Genomic DNA, 27,367 nt, shown 5'->3' with positions numbered 1-27,367 from the left:
AAGGCAACATGAAGACAAAAAAAAACCCTCTTCAGGTTTGAGGATACTTGTGTTTTAAAGGGATATTTCAACATTTTGGAAAATTGGCCCATTGCCATAATCCCTAAAGTCATAGCAGTAGGTTCTTTATCTTTAATTGTCGGTGCAAGCTGTTTTTCGATCGGCAGGGCAGAGATGTGAGCTGCTCAGCGAACACAACGGAGGCATACAGTATGGTATTACCAGGTTTCCCCCATGAAACTCATCAAATACAGAATCCAACAACTCCAAAACACTCTCATGGACAAGTTGTGGCCTGCACATTCACCACGCTATGAAATAATAACGTATAATTATGTAATGTTGTAGATTTAACTTCAAACTAAAAAATGACGAAGCGAGGCGTTTTCTTTCATTCAAAATGCTTTAGTTGATAATAGTAAAAAAAAGAAAAGAGAGAAACATACAGCATGTGCGAGTTTTCAGGGTTCAACATGGCTGACTACGCAACAACAACACTGACGTAATCACGTTACGTTACCTTCTTGCTCCTAGAGCATCATGGGAAATGAAGTCCATTTTAATGTAACTACAAATCAATGAAATGCAGTCTCCTTTTTAACCACATATTCAGCAACATATTAACTGTTTTTATCAATATTAATGTTAACTTGTATTTAACTCATTAACTTATTTATCATTCATTTATTCTTCTGAAATAATGTCTTTCCAACAAATAAATTCTCAACATCCTCCCCCCGATAAACTACAGTTTATCTAAATTTCCAAAGGATATAACAGCTGAATTGGTCTCCTCAGAAGGGTGCCTGAACTGGTTCTAACTGTACATGACCTGACTAGGCCATCACGCCCTGGAAAGAGTTCTTGAATTCTTCCCAGCCTCCAGCTCTGCCTTGGTGTGTTATCCTCTCCGATGAGAACAACATCTCCCACCTTCAGCAGAGAAGGCTGCGGGGTGTCACAGCGATGGGCTGACTTCAAGTCCAGTAAATATTCTCTCCGCCATCTGTTCCAGAAGTTAGTCATAAGTCTTTGTCTGTAACGCCACCTCTGTGTCATCTCCTCCTTGTTTGCTGTTGGATGGTTAGTATCAGCTGGAAATGGCTTAGGGGGTAAGCAAGTCAGTCTCTGACCTACCAAGAAGTGGGCAGGTGTCAACGGCTGTGGTTCATCCACATCATTGTGCACATAAGTGAGCGGCCTCGAGTTTATGATGGCTTCTGCCTCAGTCAGGATGGTGCACATTTCTTCAAAGTTGAGTTTAGCTCTGCCAAGCACTTTTCTGAGAATAATTTTGACTGACCTTACAAGCCTTTCCCAGAATCCCCCCCACCAGGCTGCTCTTTCAGCAATGAACCGCCAGGTGATGCCCTTCTCTGAGAAGAACTCTCGTAGCTGTGGATCTTTGATGCTTTTCCAGAGCTCTTTTAGATCCTGATCAGCTCTCTTGAATGTCTTGGCGTTATCTGAGTAGATCACCTTGCATAATCCTCTTCTTGAGATGAATCTTTTTAGTGCTAGCAGGAAGTTCTCAGTGGACAGGTCTGAGACCAGCTCCAAGTGCACTGCTCTGGTTACAGCGCAGGTGAACAGCGCTATGTAGGATTTTGTCATGGAGTTGTGCGTCTTCACATAGAGTGGCCCTGCGAAGTCCACACCTGTGATCTCAAATGGTGGTGACTCTGTTATTCTGTCCTTTGGTAGCGGTGCAGTAGTCTGTTGTGCCGCCTTCGCCCTGAATTTTTTACAAAGTACACATCTGGACACCACTTTTTTGACTACTTGTCGTGCTCTCAAAATCCAATACTTCTCTCTCGTCTGCACTAAAGTGTCTCGTACCCCTGCATGCATTATCTTCTCATGTTGATATTGCACCAACATTTCTGTAAATCTGTGATCGCTGGGCAAAATCCATGGGTGTTTTTCTCTGTAAGAGAGATCAGAATGCTGGAGCCTTCCTCCCACATTGAGCAGCTCATCTTCATCCAGAAATGGTTTTAGCTCTCGGATTCTGGAGTCAGAGTTTGGGCCTTTTCCTGCTCTGAGCAGGTCAATTTCTGAGCTGAAACTCTGGTTCTGAATCACCTTTATCCAATGTTTTCCTGCTTCATTCAGCTCTTCTGCAGTCAGTTCACCACTCATTTTTGTGCTTGAGCGGGTGTTGGTGATGAACCTCTTTATCCAGGCTGTCACTCGGAGCACAGTTTTTAGTTTACTGTACTTCTCCAAACCCAGAACAGGTTTTAAAAAGTCTATGTCTTGCTTAACAAACTGTACAACAATCTGGTGTTTGGATCTGAGTTCAGACTTTACCTCATCTTCTTGAACATCTTCCTCAGTGCGCTCTGACTGATCAGGTGATATCAGAACACCAGGCCCTTTCCACCACAGAGTGCTCTGCTTCAAGTCCTGCACTGTTAGTCCTCTGGTGGGAAGGTCAGCTGGATTAATTTTTCCTTTACAGTGAGACCATGCTTGTGGGTCAGTTAGAGTCTGGATTTCTGTCACTCGATTTGCTACAAACTGTTTCCACTTGTGAGCAGAACTGCGAATCCAGTGTAGCACTATCATTGAGTCTGTCCATAGTCTGAGTTGTGTCTTGTCCAGCTGCAGTGCTTTCATGAGGGTGCTCCCAAGCCTGGCTGCTATTACAGCTCCCATCAGCTCCAGGCGTGGCAGTGTCATTCTTTTGAGTGGAGCCACTCTGGACTTGGATGCAACCAGGCTTATGGTCACTTTTCCATCTTTTGTTTCTCCCTGGAGATAAGCAACTGCACTGTAAGCCTTTTCACTTGAGTCGCAAAACACATGTAGCTTTAAATCTTGACTGTCCTGCTGCTGCATGTGTGTTTTGTACCAGCGTGGGATTGACAGCTGGTGCAGTTGGGGAAGCTCTGAGCACCACTGTTGCCATTTCTTTGTCAAATCAGGCGGCAGTTCCTCATCCCACCTGAGCCCTCGTTCCCACATCTCCTGGAACAAGCATTTTATCCTGATAGTGAAAGGGGTCAGGAAACCTAGAGGGTCAAAAATGCGAGCAGAAGACTGCAGAACACTTCGTTTTGTGTTTTCTCTTTCTTTCAGAATATCAAGCAGCCCCCTGAGGTCGAACACAAAATCATCGGTGACAGGTCTCCAGACCAAGCCCAGAACCTTCAGCACTGACCCGTGTGTTTCTGGCTGTGCAGTGCAGTCCAGTGAGCTCTCCTGCCATTTTTCTTTCAGCTCAGGAGAGTTCGTCATCCACTTACATAGCTCCATGCCTGCAGCAGACATAATGTTCTTGGCTGTGGTCGTCACTGCATGTGCCTCTGTCACCTCGCTCGCACTTGAAATAAAGTCATCCACATAAAGTGAGGAGCTGATGGTGTCTATCACTTGTGGGTGTTCAAGCTCATATTGTCTCAAATGCTTCCTGATGGTGGCTGCGAGTAAGAATGGGCTTGATGAGGCTCCGAACACCACTCTTGTCATCCTGAGAATGCGCAGCTTCTCGTCCTTCTCCTCCGTTGGTGGGCCTGTGAACCACAGAAATCTTACAGCGTCCCGGTCTCTTTCTGAGAGTGAAATCTGCAGAAATGCCTTTTTAATGTCTGCCATGTATGCAATTTCATGCAGTCTAAACTTAATCAAAACACTCATCAGATCTGGATTCAGATTGGGACCTGTTAAGAGACAGTCATTTAGTGAGGGACTTTGGTCTTCGTGGGATGAAGCATCAAAGACAACCCGCAATTTTGTTGTCACCTTATCCTCCCTCAGTACAGCGTGATGAGGTAAGTAATATGTCTGACTGCTTGGTGGGGATGTATGCTCCCTTGGCACATCCTCAGCCATTCCTTGTTTTAAGTAGTCCTCCACGACATCATTGTATCTGCTGTAGAGTGTGACGTCCTTTCGTAGTTTCCTTTTCAAACTCTCAAGTCTCTTTTTTGCAATGCGGTAATTGTCCTGAAGTGGAGGATGGTTTTGTCGCCATGGCAACTCCACTTGGTAACGCCCATCCTTGAAGATGGAGGTTTCCTCGAACCGCTGCAACGCTTCCACATCATCTGGGCTCTCAGACTTCTCACTTGTGATTCCCAGGGACTCAAGCTCCCAGAATGCATGCAGCTGCTTGTCCATCTGTGCATCCTCGCTGAGCTGGATGTGCATGCATGTTGTCTCTGTCATGCTGGACACTGCGACTGGGCCCTGCACTGCCCATCCAAAGGTGCTCTCCAGTGCTACCAGGCTCTCTGTCAGTCTTTCTACTCGGCCTGATACTATGTGCCAGTAGTAATCTGAGCCAATTAGCACAGAAAGTTCAGGTTCATCATCTCCAGCGAAGTCTGCGAGTTGGAGACCTCTCTAAGGTAAAGGTAAAGGTACTTTATTAGTCACATATACAGCTAGTACAGTGAAATTCTTCCTCTGCATTTAACCCATCCCTGAGGAGCAGTGGGCAGCCGCGGTGCAGCGCCCGGGGACCAACTCCAGATTATGAGCCAGTACCTTTGGTCAGTGGCGCTGACTGGAGGATTAACCTAGCCGACATGTTTTTAGTGGTGGGGGAAACCGGAGCACCCGGAGGAAACCCACGCAGACACGGGGAGAACATGCAAACTCCACACAGAAAGGCCCTGGGCGGCCCGGGATTCGAACCCAGGACCTTCTTGCTGTGAGGCAACAGTGCTAACCACTGTGCCACCGTGCCGCAATCCGTCTTATTCATTTCTTTCTGTATATGTTCACCAGGGACTTTCATCAATGCAGTACACACCTTGGGGGTCACAACTGCCTCTATTTCAGTTCTCTGCTGTTTATCCCAGATATTCTCCAAGCTGAGCTTCACTATGTTGCGCCTCACCGTTGTTGGGGCAGAGGAGCCAAATGTGTGAAGGGTAAGTGTCCCCTGTCTAGTAACAGGTAGCTGCAAGGCCTTCACTACATTCTCATGCACAAAACTCCCCTGGCTGCCTCCATCGAGTAAGCAGCGAACCATCTTCCTGCTTGTGGGCCCTACAACCCATGCCTTGGCGGTTTGTAGCAGCACAGTGTTCTCAATATCAGGTTTGCTTTTTTCTGCTTGGGGAATTACAGAGGAAATGACAGTGTCCATGTTGGCAGATACAGCAGGTGGGGATGCGTCGGTTTTTTCACAAATGGCCACATGATGCTTGCCTCCACATGTGGCACATGACATGCCCTTTAACCTGCAGAACCTTGCAATGTGTTTAGGTCCCAAACACACAAAGCACCTGCCAAGCTTCTTCAACTTTTCCTTACGTGCTGACACGTTGTGGTCTGGACAGCTTTCAGATTTGTGTTCAGCACTATCACAGAACAGGCAGTTTTGTGTCTTCTGGTTGGCAGTGTGTAGTGTAGCTGCAGATGTCATGCTTGGTTTCTTTAGTTTCATGTCACTGGTTGAATATGATTTGCTGCAGGTTTTGTAAGCAGACTGGTTCTCTCTCTGGTTGTATGATCTCATCATTTGCGAAGCTCTCTCTCGGCTCTGAACCTCCTTTTGCAGAAACTTGAGCACGTCAGGCACTTTCCACTCCTCCTGATCTCCTCTCTGACGGCTGTATTCAAGAGCCATGTCCTCTGGTAACATCTGGAGCAGTATTGGGCATAACATGCCTCCGTAGGTGTCTGATACCACTCCCAGTGACTCTAGGCTTCTGATTTGAATTTCACAGTCATCATATAACTGCCTCAATGCACTGACATCAGATGATTTCTTTACAGGAGTGAGATTCAGAAGCTTCGACATGTGGGCATTTACAATAAGATCTTTCCTTCCAAATCTGCTTCGGAGTATATCAACTGCAGCATCATAGTTACTGTCTGTCAGAGTGAGTCCTGCTACTGCCTTTGCAGCCGTTCCAGCAAGGTAAGTTTTCAGGTAGGTAAACTTTTCTCTGTTGCAAAGGGCATCATTGCTATGAATAGCAGTCTCATACTGACTCCAAAACTCCTGCCATAAACTTACGTCTCCGTTGAATTTCTCGATCATTAGCTTCGGCAGTCTCACGGTCGGGTTGCTGCGCTGAGAGCCAGCGGTGTTTGCGCTAACATCACTTAGCCGAGCAGGCCGGGGGTCGTCTCTACTCACAGTCTCATGTGCTTGGATCACTCGGTGAGCTCGCGTCTTCATCCCGATAATGCGGTCTCTGTAATCCTCTGCGAGTTCGATCTCCGCCTCCACGTCGTCCAGCGAAGTGTGTTCCTCCGCTATGCGGTCCAGCTCGCGCAGACTGTCCTCCTTTGCTGACAACACGGCCAACATCTCTCGCACACGGCCGATGTCCGGGTCTCTCTTTGATACTTCACCGTCAATCTGGTTCAACAGTCTTGTTGTGGAGCTCCGTATTGTCCGACGCTTCCTTTTCGACCTTTCAGCAAGTTGCTCCACATCGTCCAGTAACTGTTGCTCCTCGGTGTCTCCAGCTTCGTCGGCCATAATCTCCTGCTTCCCGGGTTTCGGCACCAAAAATGTTGTAGATTTAACTTCAAACTAAAAAATGACGAAGCGAGGCGTTTTCTTTCATTCAAAATGCTTTAGTTGATAATAGTAAAAAAAAGAAAAGAGAGAAACATACAGCATGTGCGAGTTTTCAGGGTTCAACATGGCTGACTACGCAACAACAACACTGACGTAATCACGTTACGTTACCTTCTTGCTCCTAGAGCATCATGGGAAATGAAGTCCATTTTAATGTAACTACAAATCAATGAAATGCAGTCTCCTTTTTAACCACATATTCAACAACATATTAACTGTTTTTATCAATATTAATGTTAACTTGTATTTAACTCATTAACTTATTTATCATTCATTTATTCTTCTGAAATAATGTCTTTCCAACAAATATGAAACTCATCAAATACAGAATCCAACAACTCCAAAACACTCTCATGGACAAGTTGTGGCCTGCACATTCACCACGCTATGAAATAATAACGTATAATTATGTAACATTACGACACACGATGCAAATACTTGGAACTACTTGCACTTTTGAAATCACCCTGCCGAGCAGCCATGTCTGAAATGTAGTTCCTGCTACACATTTGCCTCTAAAACAACTCTGTCTGGTAACGTTCTGTTATTATCTCATAGCGTGGTGAATGTGCAGGTCACAACTTGTCCACCAGAGCGTTTTGGAGTTGTTGGATTGTGTATTTGATGAGTTCGATGAGGGAAACCCAGAAATCCCATTAGCCTCCGTAGCATAGCTCTGAGCAGCTCACGTCTCTGCACTGCACTACATAATCTGATAATAATTTGGTGTAAACGTGAGAAAGAAGGAAAAGCGAGAGGAAGGATGAAAGAGGTGGAGATGGACTCTAATTGAAAGATGTGGCGCAGAAGGATGGTGAGCAGGAGAGAGTGATGACAAAGAGACGGAGCTGAGCAGAGGAAGTGTGAGGGACGGCGAGGAGTCCTTTCAACCAGATGCTGAGGAAGAAAAACAGGAGATTCTTCTTCTTCTTCTTCTACTACTACTGGACTTCTTGACACTTCCTGTCAACGCCGGCGCTTTCTGCCGTTAAATCGCACTGTTCGTCTTCTACCGCATTTTCTTACTTCACCGGAGCTCGATTTGGCTCATTAGTGAAGTGTGGAATTAGCTGAGCTAAACTGAGCCTGTACCACAACAGCAAAACAAGCACAACTGTTGTGATGGACCAAAAATAAATAATAACAAGTTTGCATTTATTTTTTCTCAAAGCTGTTTTCCTCTAATGATCTGGGTCCGCACTTAAAAGACTCAAAACATCTTACCAAAAGTTGTTTACCTATCTACCCCTGGTTCCCTAAACTGTTCCTCAGGAGCTTCCTCAACAATGACTTTGCTATGAATGATGTACGGTGCGCTGTCCATGACAAGGTGCTGAAACTGGCTGGCTTTTGCATGAATTTACTTCGAAAACAACTCCTTGTCGCAACGTTCCGTTATTATCTCATAGCGTGGTAAATGTGCAGGTCACAACTTGTCCACCAGAGCGTTTTGGAGTTGTTGGATTGTGTATTTGATGAGTTTGATGAGGGAAACCAAGAAATCCCATTAGCCTCCGTAGCGTAGCTCTGAGCAGCTCACGGCTCTGCTCCGCCGTTCTAAAAATAGCTTGCACCGACAATTAAAGGTAACGAACCTACTCCTAAAACTATAGGGATTATGGCAATGGGCCAATTTGCCAAAATGTTGAACTATCCCTTTAAGAGAGCTCCAGACCAACCTTAGGGAAGGTATTCTAAGCAAAGAATGGAAACTGAAACCGTGACAATGTTAAGAAAGAGGAAAAGTAAAGGTTAAGAACGATGCAGCGTTATGGAGGCTTTGGGAAAGCAGCCCCTAGAAGTTCTATACATATGTTAATAATGTAGCCACCGATCCATAAGTTCTTTCTTTTGCTGCTGAATGGATTGATGTGTGGACTCGTGACAACCTTGTAAATTCACCCACTGTGTTCCAGACGTCTCACCTGTAGTGTCTCGTTTCAATTATTAAAAATGAATGAATAAATCATCTGCAGCCTCTAGAGATGATGAGCAGGCTGTGAACTTGTCCTTCACTCACTCACTCACTATATATGATGGACATTGAAAGTTGACTTCATGCAGGTATCCAGAGCTCATTAAGTCTAAGCTATTTAACAGCACATAGAATGTAATTAAATCACCGTCATTACATTTAGATGTAGATTTTCACTCAGAGTGGCTTACAGTGAGGGACTTCAGCGTGGTAGGAGACCTTGGCTTATGTTCTACTGCATCTATTTAATAAGTGCGAGCTTCACAGCATTAAATTACACTGAATCCTGATCATGTACTTAATTGAATTAATGCAAAATGGATCATTAACAGAATGGATTAGCCAGTTGAAAATCATGAATTATTTGTGGAGCAGTTGCCGTTAGTCCTTCAAAAGGAAATCTCAGACTGAGTGATTAATAGTTTCAATGTATTTTCTGAGTGAAACAGTTAAATATGTATGATGGTTTTAGCTATAGAATGTACATTTTGTAGTTTTGGATTGATAAAACACATACAACTAGAAGAAGAAGAAACAGAAGCAGCCTGACAGTTCAGACTGTTGGAACCAGACAGTGGATGATGCTCAGACACAGTGGTGGCTGTATAGAGCTGTTGCCACCTGTTTGCAGCAGAAAGAGGAAACTGCAGCAGGATCCCAACTTAGCTGTTGTAAGAGACAAAGAGTGCCGAGGACTCACTGACTCAGACATTTGCTGCAGAGCTGCGCCTGTACCTTTGTAGTCCTGTCCTGTGGTGCTGATGTGCATCCTCTTCTGACACTCTCCACAGCTCATTAGGAAATGAGTCACAGCTTCTCTGGGCAGGAAGGCGTACGTCTCCGCTATCTGAGGGAGAGAGAGAGAGAGGGAGAGAGAGAGAGAGAGAGAGAGAGGATATAAGGTGATGAGGGAACATGTACATGAAACAGCTTGTTAACAGAGGTGAGTAAAATCATTCAGGGAGAACAGAGTTGTATCTTTTCTTCAGAGTCCAGTTAAACACAGAGAACTGAACTTCTGCCACGATGGGTCTATTAAGCTAAATAATAACAACAGACAGATGTTGCTGTGTTACGTAGCTACATCTTAAACCAGATGCAACAGACATTAAAGCAGAAGTAAGTGATATATTTATGTTAATATAAGTCTTAAATAGTTATATCTTCCAACAGCAATCACTTACATAGAGTGTTTGGTCTGAAACACGGGTCTGTCAGTCACTCTGCTCTGCTCTGAGCCGAGGAGAAAACATTTATCGTATCCTACAGTTTTTATCCAATGAGGAGAGAGAACGGCATGCAGGGCTGTGTGTGCAGCCAAGGGACGCCGTGAATGTGGCGACGTAGGGACGAGGACTGTTATGGTGCGTTAAAAGAAACTCGTATTTTTCCGACCGTGAAGTCATACCAGTTCGATCTGGTACGAGTTCACCGGTCGGAAGTTACGAGTGGCCGTTATAGTGACTTTCACCGGTAAAACAGGTCGGAAAAACACGAGTGGGTTGCCTGGAACGCTACAAAGTCGTAAGTTGTGACTTGAAGCTGTAATTTACGATTTCAAAAGCCTGCCTGGAACGCAGCATTAGCGAAAACGACCGGACCACTTACTTCTGCTTTAACTGGTCAAAGACATTGAATAGTTTAATAATATAATGCTACATATGATACTACATACAATTATATGATACTACATGATGCTACATAACATAAAACATTTGTTCCTGCTGCAATCGTGTTATAACACTTCTTAAAATGTTTTTGTGTTCATCTTTCTTTCTTTTTGTGTCATTGTCGTGTGAGCTACTGGACTAATTTGAATTTCCCTCCTAGGGATGAATAAAGTATTCTCTACTCTACTCTACTCCACTCTAATATGACACTATGACACTACATCAAATCATAGGATAATAAAATACTACATACATAAATTCATGGGATAATAAAATACTACATACATAAAATCATAGGATAATAAAATACTACATATGATACTACATAAAATCACATATAATACTACATGAAACAACATGAAATGATATAATACTACATGATACTACATATAATATGATACTGCATGATACATAGACACATATCATAATATGACACTACACATCATGATAAGATACTACGCATGATACTACACATATTTTTGATTTGCAGTAAAACATGATTATGGCAACAGTTAATCACATATATTTCCCCCTGTTTGTACACAGCACAGTTGATTCCAGCAGTGCTGATGTGTTGAAGTGTTGTCATTTGTTACGTTTCACTCTGGGTACGACAGAGTTGTGTTTTATCTTGACAGTCATTTTATCTGTCCCAGCACAATAAACAAAAACAATGTCAGTCTGAGGCGCTGCCTCTGAAATCAACTGTTTACAATTGATTATTAAAGCACTAAAACATTTCCTGCTCTGTTTGTGTTCTTTGTCATTCCACTCATGTTGTCTACATTTCGCCAAATAACAAAATTGGCCCAGAATGACAACACAGGGCTGTTATTACCGTTTTCAAAGCGTCTCAAAGAAAAACTGCTCTCAGAGATGCTGAGGATATAAAGTCTATAAATCCATGGGTGTGTGTTTGAATATGTGTGTGTGTGTGTATGTGTGTGTGTTTGCATACATAAAACATTTATTCAGGAGGAGAGGCACAAAGACACAAAAGAAAAGAAGAGGAAGGATGGAAGACAGTCTGTCTGCGTGGGTGGATGGGGGGCGGCTGTGCAGCCTGTGTGTGTGTGTGTGTGTGTGTGTGTGTGTGTGTGTGTGTGTGTGTGTGTGTGTGTGTGTGTGTGTGTGTGTGTGCGTGTGTGTGTGTGCGTGTGTGTGTAAGAGAGAGAGTATGTGAAGGAAGGAGGGGGTAAAGCAAAGGCAAATGTCACTCTCAGCCTTTGGTGGCCTAAAGACCTGAAGCCAAGTGGGATGGTGTTCTAGCTGCTGGCTTTAACCATCATGTAAGTACAGTCAAAGAAAAAAAAAAGAGAGAGAGAGAAGGACACAGAGGACATAACATATAGAAAAGATGAAGAAGAATCAGAAGAAATGGAGAAAAAAAAGTGTTAGTTTCAGCTTTATCCCTCAACGAGAGGAACCTGTACTGGCACAGTTTGACCAGGAGAGGGCAGTGTCAGCAGCTCAAACCACTTACTGTTTGTCAAAATCTGCAGAAAATGATCGTTGGGGTAAATTTTCCTTTCAAAAGAAGGTTTTACAGTTTATTATGTGAAACCATTTAAAGTGCATTATGTCAAAACTATATTCATCCTGAGGTCAGCAGAGGGGAGTGAGGAATTCATGTCGCTGCAACCAGGAGAGAGAGATGAGACAAAAGGAGAAAAACTGGTGGAATGATACAAAAGCAGGCGTCTCTAAAACAGCTGCTTGGTTATGATTCAAAATATAGATAGGGTTGCGGATAATTATCAATTAACCAGTTATTATCTTGATCAATACTTTGTCATATTAAATATTCCCCCCCCCCAAAAAAAAATCTAAAATAAGCCTCAGAAATGTTCTGTATTTTTACTTGAAAAATAACTTTAAAACAATGATTTAAAGAAAATTCTGTGATTTTATGATTTAAAATATTAATCAATTACTGAACAAAGTGTTTAAACAAAGAAAGTCAGACTACCTGTCACTTAGCAGTAAAAACTGAGTCCAGTTTGACAAAAGCTGTTAGAAGATAGAGACGCTGTTTCTTTTGTTTTGTCTGAGACCCAGATGGAGGAATGAGGAGAGAGAGAGAGAGAGAGAATCCTTTCTGTGGACCAGAGGGTGGAGAGCAGCAAGATAGAGGAAACAGTGAGAAGACTGAAGGGAAGAGAACGACATGAAGAGTGAGAAGATGCTTGAGCTTAAAAAAAATCCCATACTTGGAGCTAAGGCAGAAAAACAAAGTATTGCAGAGACAAAACACTGTAAACATGAAGCGTAAGTAAACACACTAGACCGTGTCCTTACTGCTTTGTAGGTTTTCTTCTGGCCTGCGTGTTTCGGTGCTTTTCCTGGATCTGTGCTGATCTCCACGTGCATGGCGTAGATGATGTCGAAGAAATCCTCCACCACCGCCACTCGCTTCAGAGAGGAGTCCACCCCAGACACGCTGTCCACACACTGGAGACAGAGCACAGGGAAACCTTCACGTCATGAAACATTCACAGCACAGGAACAAAACACCTAAATACGGAACGTAACGCAGAACAGACATGTTTGAGACATCCGATGAAAGTGTCACTGATGATTTGTTGCATCTAGAAACTCTCAAATAAAACCAACTGTGATGTATATGTATGAAATGAATAAAAGGTTCTGTGTTTTTATAACCTTGGTCTATTTTATACACTGTTTGTGAAGACGGAGCATAAGAGATAGGTTACTGTTCTAATGTATTGACTTAGTTCAACAGGAGTTTTAATACTGAACCTTTCACATCTGTCAGTTAAAGGCCATTAGAGTAGAAATGAACCAGGATTTGTTGCTTTTCTTTGACGTCGTCTCACAACAAGACGTGCAGCCGTTCCGCCGTCTGTTCTCCTCACCGGTGTTTTTACCGTTCATCAACACACTCATCAATAGTGACAGTAATCATTAGCTGCAGCCTGCCCCCCTAATCAGGTGCAGAAAGTGTTGTTGATGTCTGAGAGCTGCCATTGTTCAACCCATCTGTTACTGTCTGAGTTCTCCTCCTGACATCTCTCAGAAGAAGAGGAAACCAGATGGATTTTAAAAGGATAGTTCAACATTTTGGCAAATTGGCCCATTGCCATAATCTCTATAGTTTTAGGAGTAGGTTCGTTACCTTTAATTGTTGGTGCAAGCTATTTTTAGAACGGTGGAGCAGAGTCGTGAGCTGCTCAGAGCTACGCTACGGAGGCTAATGGGATTTCTTGGTTTCCCTCATCAAACTCATCAAATACACACTCCAACAACTCCAAAACGCTCTGGTGGACAAGTTGTGACCTGCACATTCACCACACTATGAGATAATAACAGAACGTTACGAAACAGAGTTGTTTTGGAGGCGAATGCAGAGACTGCTTGCTGAAAAACTGCCCCCGACGGGAATGCCCATCAGCGGTTTTGCATGAAAAACAACGTTGTCTCATAACGTTCCGTTATTATCTCATAGTGTGGTGAATGTGCAGGTCACAACTTGTCCACCAGAGCGTTTTGGAGTTGTTGGATTGTGTATTTGATGAGTTTGATGAGGGAAACCAAGAGATTCCATGAGCCTTCGTAGCGTAGCTCTGAGCAGCTCGCGGTTCTGCTCCGCCATTCTAAAAATAGCTTGCACTGATAATTAAAGGTAACGAACCTACTCCTAAAACTATAGGGATTATGCCAAAATGTTGAACTATCCCTTTAAAGACCTTTCATATCAGAGTCCCAACATACAGAACACAGTGGCACTACATCAATGAAGGGTTTGCTAAAACAGACAACTTCAAGTCTAGATTTAAGCTTCAAAACCACCTCCTGGTGTCTCCCCCTCCACTGTGCATCGGTCTCTCGTCAAACTGCAGACACTGAAGTGAGCGTTCAAGAACTCTCACTGCCGCAAGTGGAAACTGAAAACGAGAACTTTTGTTTTTCATGACTGGTTTGCGTCTTCACTACAAGGAAGGTTTCTGTAGCAATTCTGAGTCATCTGTTTATTTTAATCAACACAGTAAGCTGAATTCAAGCAGCTGCTGGTGATCTCAATACAACATACTGTGGTAAGTCTCGATGATTAGATTATTGTGCTGCATTCTGGGATCCTGAGTCTTTCTCGCAGATTAAGGATAAAGAACCTTTGTTGCTTCAGTGGGAATTTCAACATTCACACTTCCCTCTCCTGGACTCATTTATTTGTGTTTACATGACACTTGAAAAACAAAGGGCCTTAACTCATTGAGTGCCAACCAAGTAATTTCTCGTTTTTCGTTCCCATGCATTGAGTGACAAAAACGAGATTTCTCGTTTTTTGCTTTTTTTTTAAATTATGAAACTAGACACTTTAACACACCTTATGTGTAAATTTGGGGACTCTACGACGAGTAAAACTGAAATGATCAAAAACTCATGACAGCTCATGATCTGGAAGTTTTTATCATAACTCGGCTTTTGCAAACGGAGGGGCCGGTGTTCCCGACCTGCTGTGGCCCAGAGACCATCACATTCCGCGGCGAGAGGCTGTGCCACGGCACGGTGCGTCTGTGTTATTGTTGTTTAGTGGCGCCCCCCCCCCCGCCCCCGATGGTGGATTTGTGAATAGAACAACAATTGTTGTATATATTTATCTTACACGAGCCCTTTGATCCAGAAATGCGAGTGTCAGAAGAGCGACAGGCACAAACAGAGCACCTTTCATACAAGACATCTCCTTTTCTAGAAAAAAAGGAGGGATTTTGGTGAAACCCAGCCATGTTTAGCTTGAGTTTTCTCAGGAACAGAGGCACGTAGAAACAAACGGTTTGTGGCCATTTGAAGCATAAAGTTTCACCTTTCAAATGAGCCACAGTATGTGTTGGTGGCAATAATATAGAATACACTGTGGCTCTACAAAAATCGTCAAAAATGGTCTAAATTGCCGGTACACTTGACTAAAACTTTGGAAAGGAGCACGGCACTCAATGAGTTAACATGTCTATTCCTGGACAGCTAAAGTGCATGTACAGATGTTACTGGTTCAAAATTGCGGACTTCACGCGTGGTCCACGCGAGACGGCACAAGACTCAGGCATTTTTTTTCTTTGGCGAGACAAGAGGTTTTAATGAAAAGCCTCAATGTGCCAAAACAACCACCAGGTGGCATCTGTGAGAACGGAGGACGACAGGCGGATGACTCAGTGATCTGTGCAGTAATCCACAGCTTAAACTCTAGGCTATTAAACTAGAACTAACTACTGTATACCCTGCCTAAATCACAGAAACTATTGTAGGCCTACGGAAAGTAAAATGTTAGGTGCGGTAGTTTTTTTGTGATCAAAAGTTGTATTGTGTGTTTCATGCAATAATAATATGACCTAACAACAGATGAATTCGTACATAAACTGGTCCTAAACTATGCAATGTCATAGTTTTGAAGTTTAGAGGCAAAACAGGTTGAAGTGTCAGTAGTCGCTGCAGGGACGATTGATACAGCTGTTTCAAATGTCCCTCACGCCACCGTGCGTAGTGATTGTGGTCACATAGCGCGATCAATATCTGTATATAAATCACCAAATTAATAGCCTAACTGTTTTGCAATGAACAACAACCGATTTGAATGAACAACATGTATTTTTAATAAACACCACATATTTTTAATGTTCGTGTTTATGACATGAATCAACAGATATTCAGCAAAGTGAGGGGAAAATGCCGAGGGTAAAATGACAATATGTTCAACTGTGTCTCCATAAACATGACTTAGGACAGGGAAATAAGTAAATGAAATGAAAATGCAGTCATCCAACAACTCGTACAGAAGAAGAAAGGCGAGTTTAATCGAAATGCGGATCTTGACAATTACGCACGGGACAAAAATATTTATTTGACCTATTTATATTGTGAGAAATTATGTGACATTTTGGCAATAACGAGTACACTAGTATGAAAATCGCTACAGTTGAACTGGTCTGGTTTTTAGCTGCTCAATCTCATTGTTTCAAAGAAAAGGGATTGATTTTTATAACGAAATGAAACGAAAACAATATTATATTGATACATTGTTGTAAAAAAAATCCAAAAGAAACGAAAATGAACTAAAGAAAATAACTTTCACACACACATTAAAACAGTGCGATTGGTTGAAAGCTGATAATTAGCCATGTGCTTATAAGCTGATTGGCCGAAACCAAGAACAAAGCCGCGTGAATGGCCAATCGCCATGTGTTAACGGCCGACATGTAAATTAGGGGTGGTTAATTGGCCCAATTTCCCGATTCGATTCGATTACGATTATTGAAGTCTCGATTCGATTACAGACCGATTTTCGATTATTAACGATTATCGATTAGATTTTCGATTATCAATGATTATTGTCATGATTATTATCAGTCAGTTGCTGAATTATTATTAGCCTATTTTTATTTATTGAAAACCACATATTAATTTTCTCTTTGTGCGTTGATTGCTTGTTGGCTCATTTTTTGATTCTTGGATTTTTTGTTACAATAAGTTACTTTAACTGATCATGGACCCTTTGTATTTTTGGACGTGTCACAAAGGAGATTTAAATTAGTAAGTCACTTTTTTTGAAAGACAGATGCAACACATATTTTACTGTAGGCTTTAGATAATGTACACATAAAAACAGAACACAACACACGTAACTAGTGATCATATTGCTCTGGAACAACCAGCTTGCACACATTTTACTTTAGCCTACTGTTATAAAAACAGAGCAAGCTGTGTAACTTCAACTTCAGTGATCAAATCATTGCTCTGGAGCAACCAGATTCTTATGGAGGAAGACCAGCTGGTCCTCATGTTGTGACGTGTTAACAGCGCTAAAGCCAGAATTAAAACAGTTTTTAGCAGCTTTACTGCTATGGTTGTAGCCATGCTAATTTCTGTTAGCCCGTCTATGGTGTTTTACATTATACAACGTTAGCATTAAGCTAGCGGACTTTATGCTTCAAAAGCAAGCTCACTGCTGTCTGTCCCATAGAAAAACATGACAGCGGCAGCCTAGTTTGGAACATGAACCACGTGACCGCGCTGGCGGCGACATCAAAAGCTGTCGCCACTCAATTGTATCGATCTTTGTCTCGCTCCGGCACCGTTAGCACCTTGTTAGCACCTACACACTTGCTCGCTGGCTCAGTTACACAGCCTCTTGTTATGACAGACAGACCGCTCCACCTTGTGGTTAAATCCTGTATGACATCCAGTAACAGGAGGACTCGCCTTTGTATTACAATTTGAAAAATATTAAAAAAAAAAAAAAAAAAAAATTTGAAAAATTTTTTTTTTTTTTTTAAATATAAATAATCGATTTTTGGAAAATTAATAATCGATTCATAATCGGTCATTTAATAATCGCGATTAATCGATTATCGATTTTTTTCACCACCCCTAATGTAAATCAGCTGTTTCGATGGGCGTTATATGAATAGAGATGTTAATGTGTCTCACAAGGTACTTTGCACAAGAAAAACAGCCAGCTGGAAGAATGTGTTGCCTAAATCTTTTACTGTGTGGGAGATCTCCACCAACGTAGCCGGGGAGAAAGCAAGTGGGACCGTTCTGCCCAGTCTCTGAGCAGCGCACGTTTCACAGATAAGCTTCATAACGGGAGTAGCCTAATGTCAGTAGTTTCTGTTTAAAGCATGCTGTTTCAACCGCCCCTCCTCTGTGTCTCAAACGACCCGCATAGGTGGGACGTTTGAGACAAATAACAACATACGTTTAAAGTTATAAAACAGCGCGATCATCCAACATATGTGTTAAATTATAGCCTATGTAACTAAGATAATAGACATGTGAGTTGTTGATCACATGATAAAAATGTTTGTTTACATAACGTCAAGGGCAGAGTCAAGGCAGCCGATAAATCACATAACATCAATGCGTCCGTGAGCGCAGCGCACCTCATTTTCTCCTGTGAAGAAGAAGAGAAAAAAGAACCCCATGGTCCGACCTGACCCAGTTATTGAATGTTTAGGTTTATTTAGAAGAAGTCTGATTATGACTGCTGCTCTGGATCAGATTATTTGCTCATAATTCGGGTTATTTTCAAACAGTGGCCAAACAACAGATCAATTAATTATTATAGACTATATTTTCCATTTTTGCTAAGCGGTTTGTTCTGAATTAAATAAAAGCCTGTCCCATACAGCCGCGTGTGTTACGCCGTGTTTTGTTGATGCTATCATCTTTGCCTTGCGCAGATGATCCTTCATAATTAAAAATAAAAAGTCAAGGCCGGCTGCATGGCTGACGGTGTCACCACTCTCATTATCACTGGCTGTTTGTGTTGTCTGTCAAAAAATGGATGAATGAAACCTATCGACTTTGTATCGGCCGCGTCTTCTATCGAGGGAAAGTTATTTATCCTATGTTTTATCGCCCAGCCCCAAAGTGACACAGACCCGTTCATTCACAAGAAATCATCCAGCTGCACTCTCAAACAAGGTGCGGAGTGAGAAATCTGCGGCACTACTGCACAGTACTGTAGTTGGCTCATTTTACATGCCAGGTGGTGAACCGGACTACAGCGGCGAGAGATTTATGACGTTACATACAGTAATTCAATAATCAATATTAACTAGGGCGAGTATGGTGTCTGCTTATTTCCAGCATGTCACTGTCTGTTTACAAAATCACCATCTAGCTTATTCCTAAAGTTTGTGAAGTGTGTGTGGAGCGGTCAAGCGTACCTGCTGACAGATGTGCAGCTGACAGCCATGACATCACCAAACCTGAGCCACCAGCTGATCCTCCCTCGCGCACGTACTGAGGACGGGACAAAGTCTCCTGGATATTATTTTTTCTTTTCCTTTATTCATTTCTAACTGGCTCGTTTTGCCAGTAAAAACCATAACTTGTGAGAAAAAGAAGAGACGCAGAAAACAACAAAATGGAAACATTGTAATAACTCCTGTGGCCACAGCTGGCCCGAGTGGTCTATAACAGCTGTCTTTATGAAGCGAGCACAGTCACGGACTGAGACAAAGTTATTTAGCTACATAAAGTCCAAACGTCTGTCTAAGCAGACGTTGACCTTAAGCATTGTTCCTATTATTAAAACATGAATGACAAGAATAAGAGGTGAAAAGTAGCCGCTGCAGACTGATGTGCCACAGACCTGAGTGCTCATACTGTAAACTGTTACTTCGGCTTTTACAAAGGCTGATTTTCTGCTTGATCCGTGATGATTAATTTACCTACAGAAAAACTAAATGCATGGTAAAAGTAACATTACTAATATTTTAGAGATCTCAAATTCACAAATTATGTTTTCTATTATTAAAATTCTGATTAAAAATTGGGTCAGGTCGGACCACGGGCTTCTTTTATTTTTTTATTTTTGCCGTGGTCCAGCTGAGAGACTGCTCGTGAGTCCGGCTGCATCAGGTCCAGGCTTCAACACCTGGATCGGACCGGGTCGGGTCGTTGAGAACCTAGCAGTTTATAGAAACTGCTCAAACGGGCTTTAAGAGGTGTATTCACAACATTTTATTTACTTAAACCTGCAGCCAGACCAGCACAGGAGACCGGAGTATAGGGCTTTCTTTTTTTTCTCTTCTTTTTTTTTGAGAAGTTACGGTAGGCATGACGGTCTGGGAGATGCTGGAGGAGGGGGATTACGCATGCATTGTGCTGGTATTACGCATCACGACCGGACACTACAAATGACTATTGCACCGACAGTGAGTGTGTAAATCTATGCCCCGTAACAACCCAACCTCCATGGCCCCCCCACCTCTAAAATGAATCCGGCGCCGCTGGTCTACTGTAGCTGCCGTCGTTACATTTTGTCATTGAAAAACTAGGCTACTATATTATTTACTGTCTGCAGCTAGTTCTCCTTTCATCCTCTTGTATTCTGTATCATGAACAGCGCCACTCCTAATCGCGGCTACATTGTGTGACGTGTCATCATTGTCCCCAAAACGTCTGAGCAGTATTTAGTACGGTGCTGCCACCTAGAGGAAAACAGTTGTGGTGAAAAGACACGCGTTCACACGATCCTGCATTGCAGGAGAAACCCCGCAATTTTGAACCAGTAACATCTGTAAACACCTTAGTCTGACGAGGACTGGGCTTCTCCACTAAAACACCCAGATAATGCGATTGGAGGCTGATTTTCTTCTGCACGTATACGCCTTAATCTGAGATCCAAGTCAGACCAGTGTGTCTAATTGGGCGCACTGAGAACTCTCAGTTGCTTACTAGATGATGTGATGGGTCAACCGTTAAGGGGTCTTAACCCGCTGGAACGACGCATATGGCCACCTAGTGTTGAGGAGGTCAACATGTTTCCGTCAACAATCAAAGAGGAACTATAAGTCCACTGTTTTGCTAACCCTCCTTCTGGCCATGTGCTTTTGTTTACCACAAAGCCAAAGAGAAATCAATCAATAGAGCAGTAGATAACGTTTTATATGATATACGATGTCACAACGTATTTGTGTAGTCTTTATCAGTCATAAAAGTGACTCGCACATGGAAGGGCAGTCCCTCATAACAAGTTAAACGATTTTTTAAACCATCACAATTACCTAACCCCTAACCCTAAAAAATCATGCATAGTTCCTCTTTAAATTTTCCCTGTAAACTGGGACAAGGACAGAATTCCGATAAGACATCAAACTCAGGCTCTGAGCAGAGCTCGACTTGGCTTTGCATGTAAACACTCTTTGTAGTTCCTCACTCTGATGTGTGTTGAGGGATTTTTAAATTGAGTTAGCAAACAGCCGCACATGAAATCTTCCAGACTCAGTAATATAACTGCACCTATTAGGGATGTGAATCTTTGGGTGGCTCACGATTCGATTCGATTCCGAATTTTAGGGTCACGATTCGATTCAAAATCGATTTTCGATTCAACAGATTCGATTCAAAAATCGATTCGATTCAACTGATTCTTGATTTTCTTTTTGCGATTTTTAGTTTGCTTTATTAACACCAGACCATGTGAAAAAGTTGAATGATGATGATGTCTACAGACTATTATATCAGAAGCCATATTTCCCCCCCAAAAATGCACATCACATGTTTCAGATTTATTTAGCAGCAATATGTTTGAACCATTTTAAAGTAAACTGCTACATGAAGCTGATTTTATAGGCTACTCTCTTTTCAAAAGCCTGGACTGAAGGGATGTGAATATTTGGGTGTCTCTATTCGATTCAAGATCAGTTCTCATGCACATGCACATAGACATGTATCACCTGTAACAAAGGCGCTGCTAAAAAAGAAAAAAAAAAGACGGCACTCCGCTCTCAAGCCAGCTCACCTGCAGCCTGTCTGCAGCGCCACAAAGGAGCTGTCAGAGGAGCTGCTGCTGCTGGTCCTCTCTCTTCAGCCTGGTGTTTGGCTGCACTTTGTATGAGTTTAAAAAAGTGAAGATCTAACGTCACCTGAGCACCGATCAGCTGATCCACAGCGCAGTGGATGTGGCTGCTCAGCTGGAGCGTGTGTGTGTTTAACGGCAAAAAAAACAGCGATCGTCCTTTCTCCTCAATAGAGGGTCGGTTGCTGATGGGCACAAGCCTCGTCACAGACATTCAATAGAGCATTTAAATCAGATCAGTTCACGTCTGTAGGCGGTTAACGAGCGCCTTTTAGCGCCATGGCGTGCTGCAGCGCTGTGAGGGCGCGTATTGAGACGGAGGAAACTGAATAAAAAATCGATTTTTGAAGATTATGAATCGATTCAGAATCTTAGAGAATAAGAATCTCGATTCTTACATGAATCGATTTTTCCCCCCACCCCTACCTCTCATCTTTCATATATCTACTACTGCAACAAGTCCTCCAACCCTCAGCTCTGCTACGAGCATGTCCTGTAATTGCACATGTGGTGGCAGGCATCCCAAACCTTCATCGTCATGGTTACGATTAAGCACACACACACACACACACACACACACACACACACACACACACACACACACACACACACACACACACACACACACACACACACAGTTAGGGTTATGGAAGGGTCACCTTTGGTTCAAGTTAGGCATATGTGGTTTGAAAAAAATCGTGGTTTGGATACTTCCGCCAGGTTAGAGGATGTGCGTTGCTATAGTTACAATAATAAAGATGCAGTTTAGGTAGGTTGTGGAAAGGTCCTGGGTAATACACACAACCATGCCAATGGGAATCAAATTGGAGGCAAACAGCAGTCGACACATCCGTCCACCATGTTAACGACATGGACGGCAAATAGGCACTTGAATTTTAAGGGGAAAACTGATGGCAAGTCCTAGAGAGAATAAACCATGTTCCATCCCTGGCACAGTCTCTTAAACCCCTGATAGAGTGACAAACAGCCAGTCATTCAGCAGTTGTGATGTGAGAGTGCAGCCAGTAAAGTGTGTGGCAATTTATTTAGTTATGTATAACTACATGTTAAGTCGTCCATCTTCCGTCTGCCCGATTCCACGTGAATGCAGCAAGAATACGATAGGGATGTCACAATTACTTGTTTTGAAAAAATAGAAAAAGCACGCTCTGGAGCTTTTGTTGGTGTGCAGACTTTCCTTTTTCTTAACAATTACTTGTTTTTAACAATTAATCGCGGTATTAAATGCCAAAATTAATTGATCATAAAGATTCCTAAAAACCGTCACTTTCCAGAAAAGATTATGTCGGAACCGTATCGGCAGATGTGCGGCAAAGTAAAGGTAAATGCACAGCTACTTGTCCATTTACCTAATGTAACAAGTTATAGTTATACATGTTTAGAAGCCACATAACTATATTTATAATGCATTATCAATTAGGGCTGGGACGATATGCTTTTCTCCCGATTCGATTCTTCTATGATTTTTTGGATGGCGATTCGATTTAAATTGCGATTCTACAATATTGCAAATTCTCTCGATTTTTAGTCTGCATTTTTAACATTTATCTGCACACAAATACTGTAGAAGCCTATAAATTAACATACTCCATTATAAAGTGAACTTAAACCCTTTTCAAAACCTGTACTCTCTGTATGTAAAAAAGGCTAACAAATGCACATTGCACAATATTTAAAAACATTTAAAAATTAAAAAAAAAAAAAAAAAAAAAAATCGATATTTGAAAAAAAAAAAAAAATCGATTTAAAAATTGTCAAAAAAGATATAACACCAGAATCATGTATATTAGGAGATTTACATAATTTCACCAAGGTTCCACAAAAGGACAAGAAAGTGTTCCTCTCTTTATGCATGATCACAAAAAAGGTGATCATGAACAACTGGATTTGTTCCAAAACCCCATCGGAGAGGGAGTGGGTCACCGAGGCGATGGAGGCAGTGAATTTGGAGAAAGTCGCCTTTGGTTTGGAAAATAATGATGTGGGTTATGTTGAAATTTGGGCTCCAATGGAAAATTATTTGATGTCGTTGTGATGTACATGTTTTTGTCCTCTTGATATTTCGTTTGAGGTCACTTATGAAGTGTGTAGTTATAGCGCCTGAGACCATTTAAGGGGTGGAGGGGTGGGGGTTTGGAAGGGACTGGAAGTGTGCTCTATGTTCGTCCCCTTGTGTTTTGCTTTCATTTTTGGTTCTGTTGTTATTGTGTTGTTTTTGTTTTGTTTTATTTTTGTTATTGTTTTCTTATTTGTCTGTCTCTTCTCTTTATAGTGTTATTATTATTGTTTGGAATATGTTTGTGTGTTTAAATAAATTAAAAAAAAAAAAAAGATATCACGATATTTATGTGAATCGATTTTTTCTCCCACCCCTATTATCAATGTGGGCATTGTCAGCGAGTTACTATACCTGACCTTATAAGTCATGATAAAATGCTTTATAGTGTGTTATGATTATTGTTATAAAGCGTTTATAACTATAGTTATACAGTGCTGTAACTGCATTATAACTCAAAAGTATAAGGGTTATAATGCACTATAGAGATAGGCGTCAAATAAAGTGTTACCGAAAGAAGGCTGCAGAATGGAGACGTACTCAGCAACAAGACTCCGTCCACCCAATACATATGCCCAACTATCATTATCAATATATGAACATGTTTATAGTTAACCACATCAATCACCTGAACTCCGCCTGCTCCTGACATGAACGTCGTTGCTCCATCACCTGTCTTCCTGACGGCCACTGAAGGGCACGCCAACAATAGAACATAATACCATAACATAATGGTAGTAACGTGTTGCATTCTCTCTCATTCCTGTCATGTTGATGACATAACAAACAAGAGCATGTGTGGAGTGAAATCAATATCATCACCCCCTTCCCTGTCTTCAGCTGCAGTTATTGAAATTGTAATTAAACGGTTCAGTTTTGCCAACGTGCCAATTTTCTCTGTTGTTAACGGTGTGGAGTAAACTCATGATGTATAATTATACGTAAACCGCTGAGCCGCCACAAATTAGACAAAGACTTCTACCCCTACTGGAAGTTGATCAAGCGTCACAGGACCGATCGCTCTCCCTCTCCCTCTCCCTCTGCCTCGCTAACTCACTCTATCAGACACACACACAGGGAAGGCTTGGGAGACTCCCTTCTCCCCACAGAGGTGTACCTGGACTGGAGAGGGTGGGAGAGGATTTTTAGATGAGAGGAGAGCAAAACAAGAAAAGAACAGAAAAGAAAAGAAATAAAAAGATAAGAAAAGAAAGAGCCACTGAGAGAGGAGGAGGAGAGAGAGGTGAGAGAAGGTGTAGGGCGTCACGACTGGTTCAACACGTGTCAGTGGATAGCAATACATACACACACACTAACACACACTCACAGCTCCTCCCCCGCTGCGGAGTAAAGCCTGCCACTGCCATGGTAACTAATGAGCCGGCCTCACAGGGCAGGTGTGTGTCAGTGTGTGTTTCCATATGATGGTTACTTGTATAAATCAGATATGTAGAGCCTCTCTGGGCCCATGTGTAGAAGAAGCTCCAGAAGCTGCAGACAGCTTCAACTTCACACACTTGCACATTTCCTGATAAGTTTTGGCCACTTTAGATTCTCATCTCTTACAAAATGACCTCAACAACCCCCAAACATACAGAAGAGCCATGAAGAGCCATGTTCAGAGTCCAGCCACAGATGGTCTGGTCCCCACAGAGTCCCTGTCCAGGACCTGAAGAGCTGTGTGCAGGTGAACTGAGGAGAATCTGAGCCATCATCTGAACCATCACAGCAAATATTGATTTCATTCATTTTTTCCCCCCCTCTTTGCTGCACTCTGCACTGTTCACAGCTCACTGCTCTATACTGTGTCATTTTGGAGGGCACAGTTTTTGTAATATTCTGTTGTCATGAGGGCAAAAGCTTAAACAAACAGCTCTTAGGAGAGGCCTTATTTGGACACTTGGTGCTGACAGCTTGTAGACGTTAGGTTTATCACAGTGAGTGATAGAAATGACGGCGTTATAAATAAACAACCTTTCTAACGGAGCTACTTTTTCTAGTAACTAGTTATCAAAAAAGTTACTGTTCCCCCCGTTGTAAGGCCATTACTACTACCGACAATTCAAAATAATACACCCATTAAAGTGTACGTTATATACACATTTGTTTCAGTCCATCAACTAGTCGGGAAAAAAGTGTTAACCTGAGTGAGTTGGTTAGTTCCAGATAAACGGGAGGTCAGGGTTAGGGTCAGGGTTGTGGTTGGGTGCGTTAGGGGGGCGAGTCCAAGTAATTTGACATATTTGAGCAATTTATAAAAAACAGTAACACAATAGTTACTTTTCCTGGTAATTAGTTACTTTTACTAACTCAGTTGGTAAAGTAATGAGTAACTACAGAAGTCATTAACTTTTTAAAAGCAGTGTTGGGCATGTTACTTTTAAAAAGTAAGTATTTATAGTTACTAGTTAGTAACGAGTGATTGTAACCGCATGAGTTAGTAACTGAATTACTACATTATAAAAGTAACTAATTACCAGGAAGAGTAACTATTTTATAAACTATTCTTATAAAATGCTCAAATATGTCAAATTACTTGGACTCGCCCCCTTAACCCTCCTAACCATAACCCTGACCTCCTGTTTATCTGGAACTAACCAGCTCACGCAGTATTCCTCCACACAGGCAGGTCGCTTGTCACTGAAAAAAGTAGTGCCCTTAGTAGGCTGTTCTCGTTACTGTTACTGTTTAAAAGTAACGTGCTCAACACTGATCATAGTTGAATGAGACTGAACCAAAGAGTAATTGTACTGTTCAAAGAATTTTTTTTTTTTAAAGGCTACAACAATAAGCTGAAAGACTAAAAAGATTTCTAATTGGCACCTTTATGTGACAAAGTAGTGTTTATCCTCCTAGTGTTTTTGTATTTCTGTATCTGTTTTTATTGATTGGAAAAAATAAAGTAAAAGAAAAAAATATTTCTAATTCTCAAGGTTGAAGAAAAACACAGAAGTAGTGATTGAGTCCATTGTAAATATGAAAACACTGGTAGGTCTGCAGAGGAAAAAGCTCTGTTCTAGTACACATGGAGACAGGACAAGTACTGCAGGACATGAAGCTGGTGGAAGCTGTGACGTCTGTCCCTGACTGAAGCTGAGGGTGGAGACGGAGTCAGAGCTGAAAGTCCACGGCTGAGTGTTTCGCTTTGGCATCACATGATGTGACGTTTCTGATCAGCGTGGAGCTCCATTTACCTGTCTGTGTGGGGGGAGACCACCATGACAGCTGTGTGTGTGTGTGTGTGTGTGTGTGTGTGTGTGTGTGTGTGTGTGTGTGTGTGTGTGTGTGTGGCGTGATGTGGACAGTGTGTGTGAGACGTGTGAGCGTGGGCATTGGTGGGAGGTCGGGTGCATGTGGTGGACGACGGGCTGATACTGTGTGTGTGTGTCCTCATTATTCTAAAGCAGCGTTCCCAACACAGCCTTTATCAGATATAAAGCATTTAATGAGGAGTCAATGAGCGAAAGCCTTTTCCTGGCGCGCGCACACACACACACACACACACACACACACACATCTTTACACAATCTTTTGACCCATTACTCCTCTCTGTCTTTCGCTCTCTCCACCCCCTGTCTCGGGGTGCAGGTAATAAGCGTTGCTATGGTAACCAGCTGCAGCTTATCACAGAGGGGATGTTTCTAATGTGCCCCCCCCCCCCCCCACACACACACACACACACACACTCACACTCACACACTTCCCTCCACCCATCCCCAATGCCATTACAACTGCCAGGCTGAGGAGAGGAGGAGGAGGAGGAGGGTGTGAA

The 27,367-nt window shown here is 42.3% G+C and overlaps 2 protein-coding genes across 4 annotated transcripts in view; both read right to left on the bottom strand.

Annotated features, from left to right (window-relative positions):
- The window catches only part of commd7 (COMM domain containing 7), a 432,536-nt gene that overhangs the window by 187,488 nt on the left and 217,681 nt on the right, over positions 1 to 27,367 (bottom strand). The gene's annotated exons all lie outside the window — the stretch shown is intronic.
- The window catches only part of LOC146984056 (nucleolar protein 4-like), a 279,484-nt gene that overhangs the window by 171,026 nt on the left and 81,091 nt on the right, over positions 1 to 27,367 (bottom strand). For both annotated transcript variants that reach the window (XM_085780881.1, XM_085780880.1), the window contains exons 2-3: positions 12,494 to 12,646; positions 9,261 to 9,372 (exon numbers count right to left, since the gene is read on the bottom strand). In XM_085780881.1, coding sequence (XP_085637007.1) covers positions 9,261 to 9,372; positions 12,494 to 12,646 — 265 coding nt within the window. The remainder of the gene's footprint in view (positions 1 to 9,260; positions 9,373 to 12,493; positions 12,647 to 27,367) is intronic.

Source organism: Trachurus japonicus, chromosome 7 (genome assembly GCF_045865225.1).
Source record: "Trachurus japonicus isolate A0001 chromosome 7, Traja_1.0".
Taxonomy (NCBI): Eukaryota; Metazoa; Chordata; class Actinopteri; order Carangiformes; family Carangidae; genus Trachurus; species Trachurus japonicus.
The sequence above is the reverse complement of the archived record's forward strand: the minus strand, read 5'-3'. Positions and strand labels throughout refer to the sequence as shown.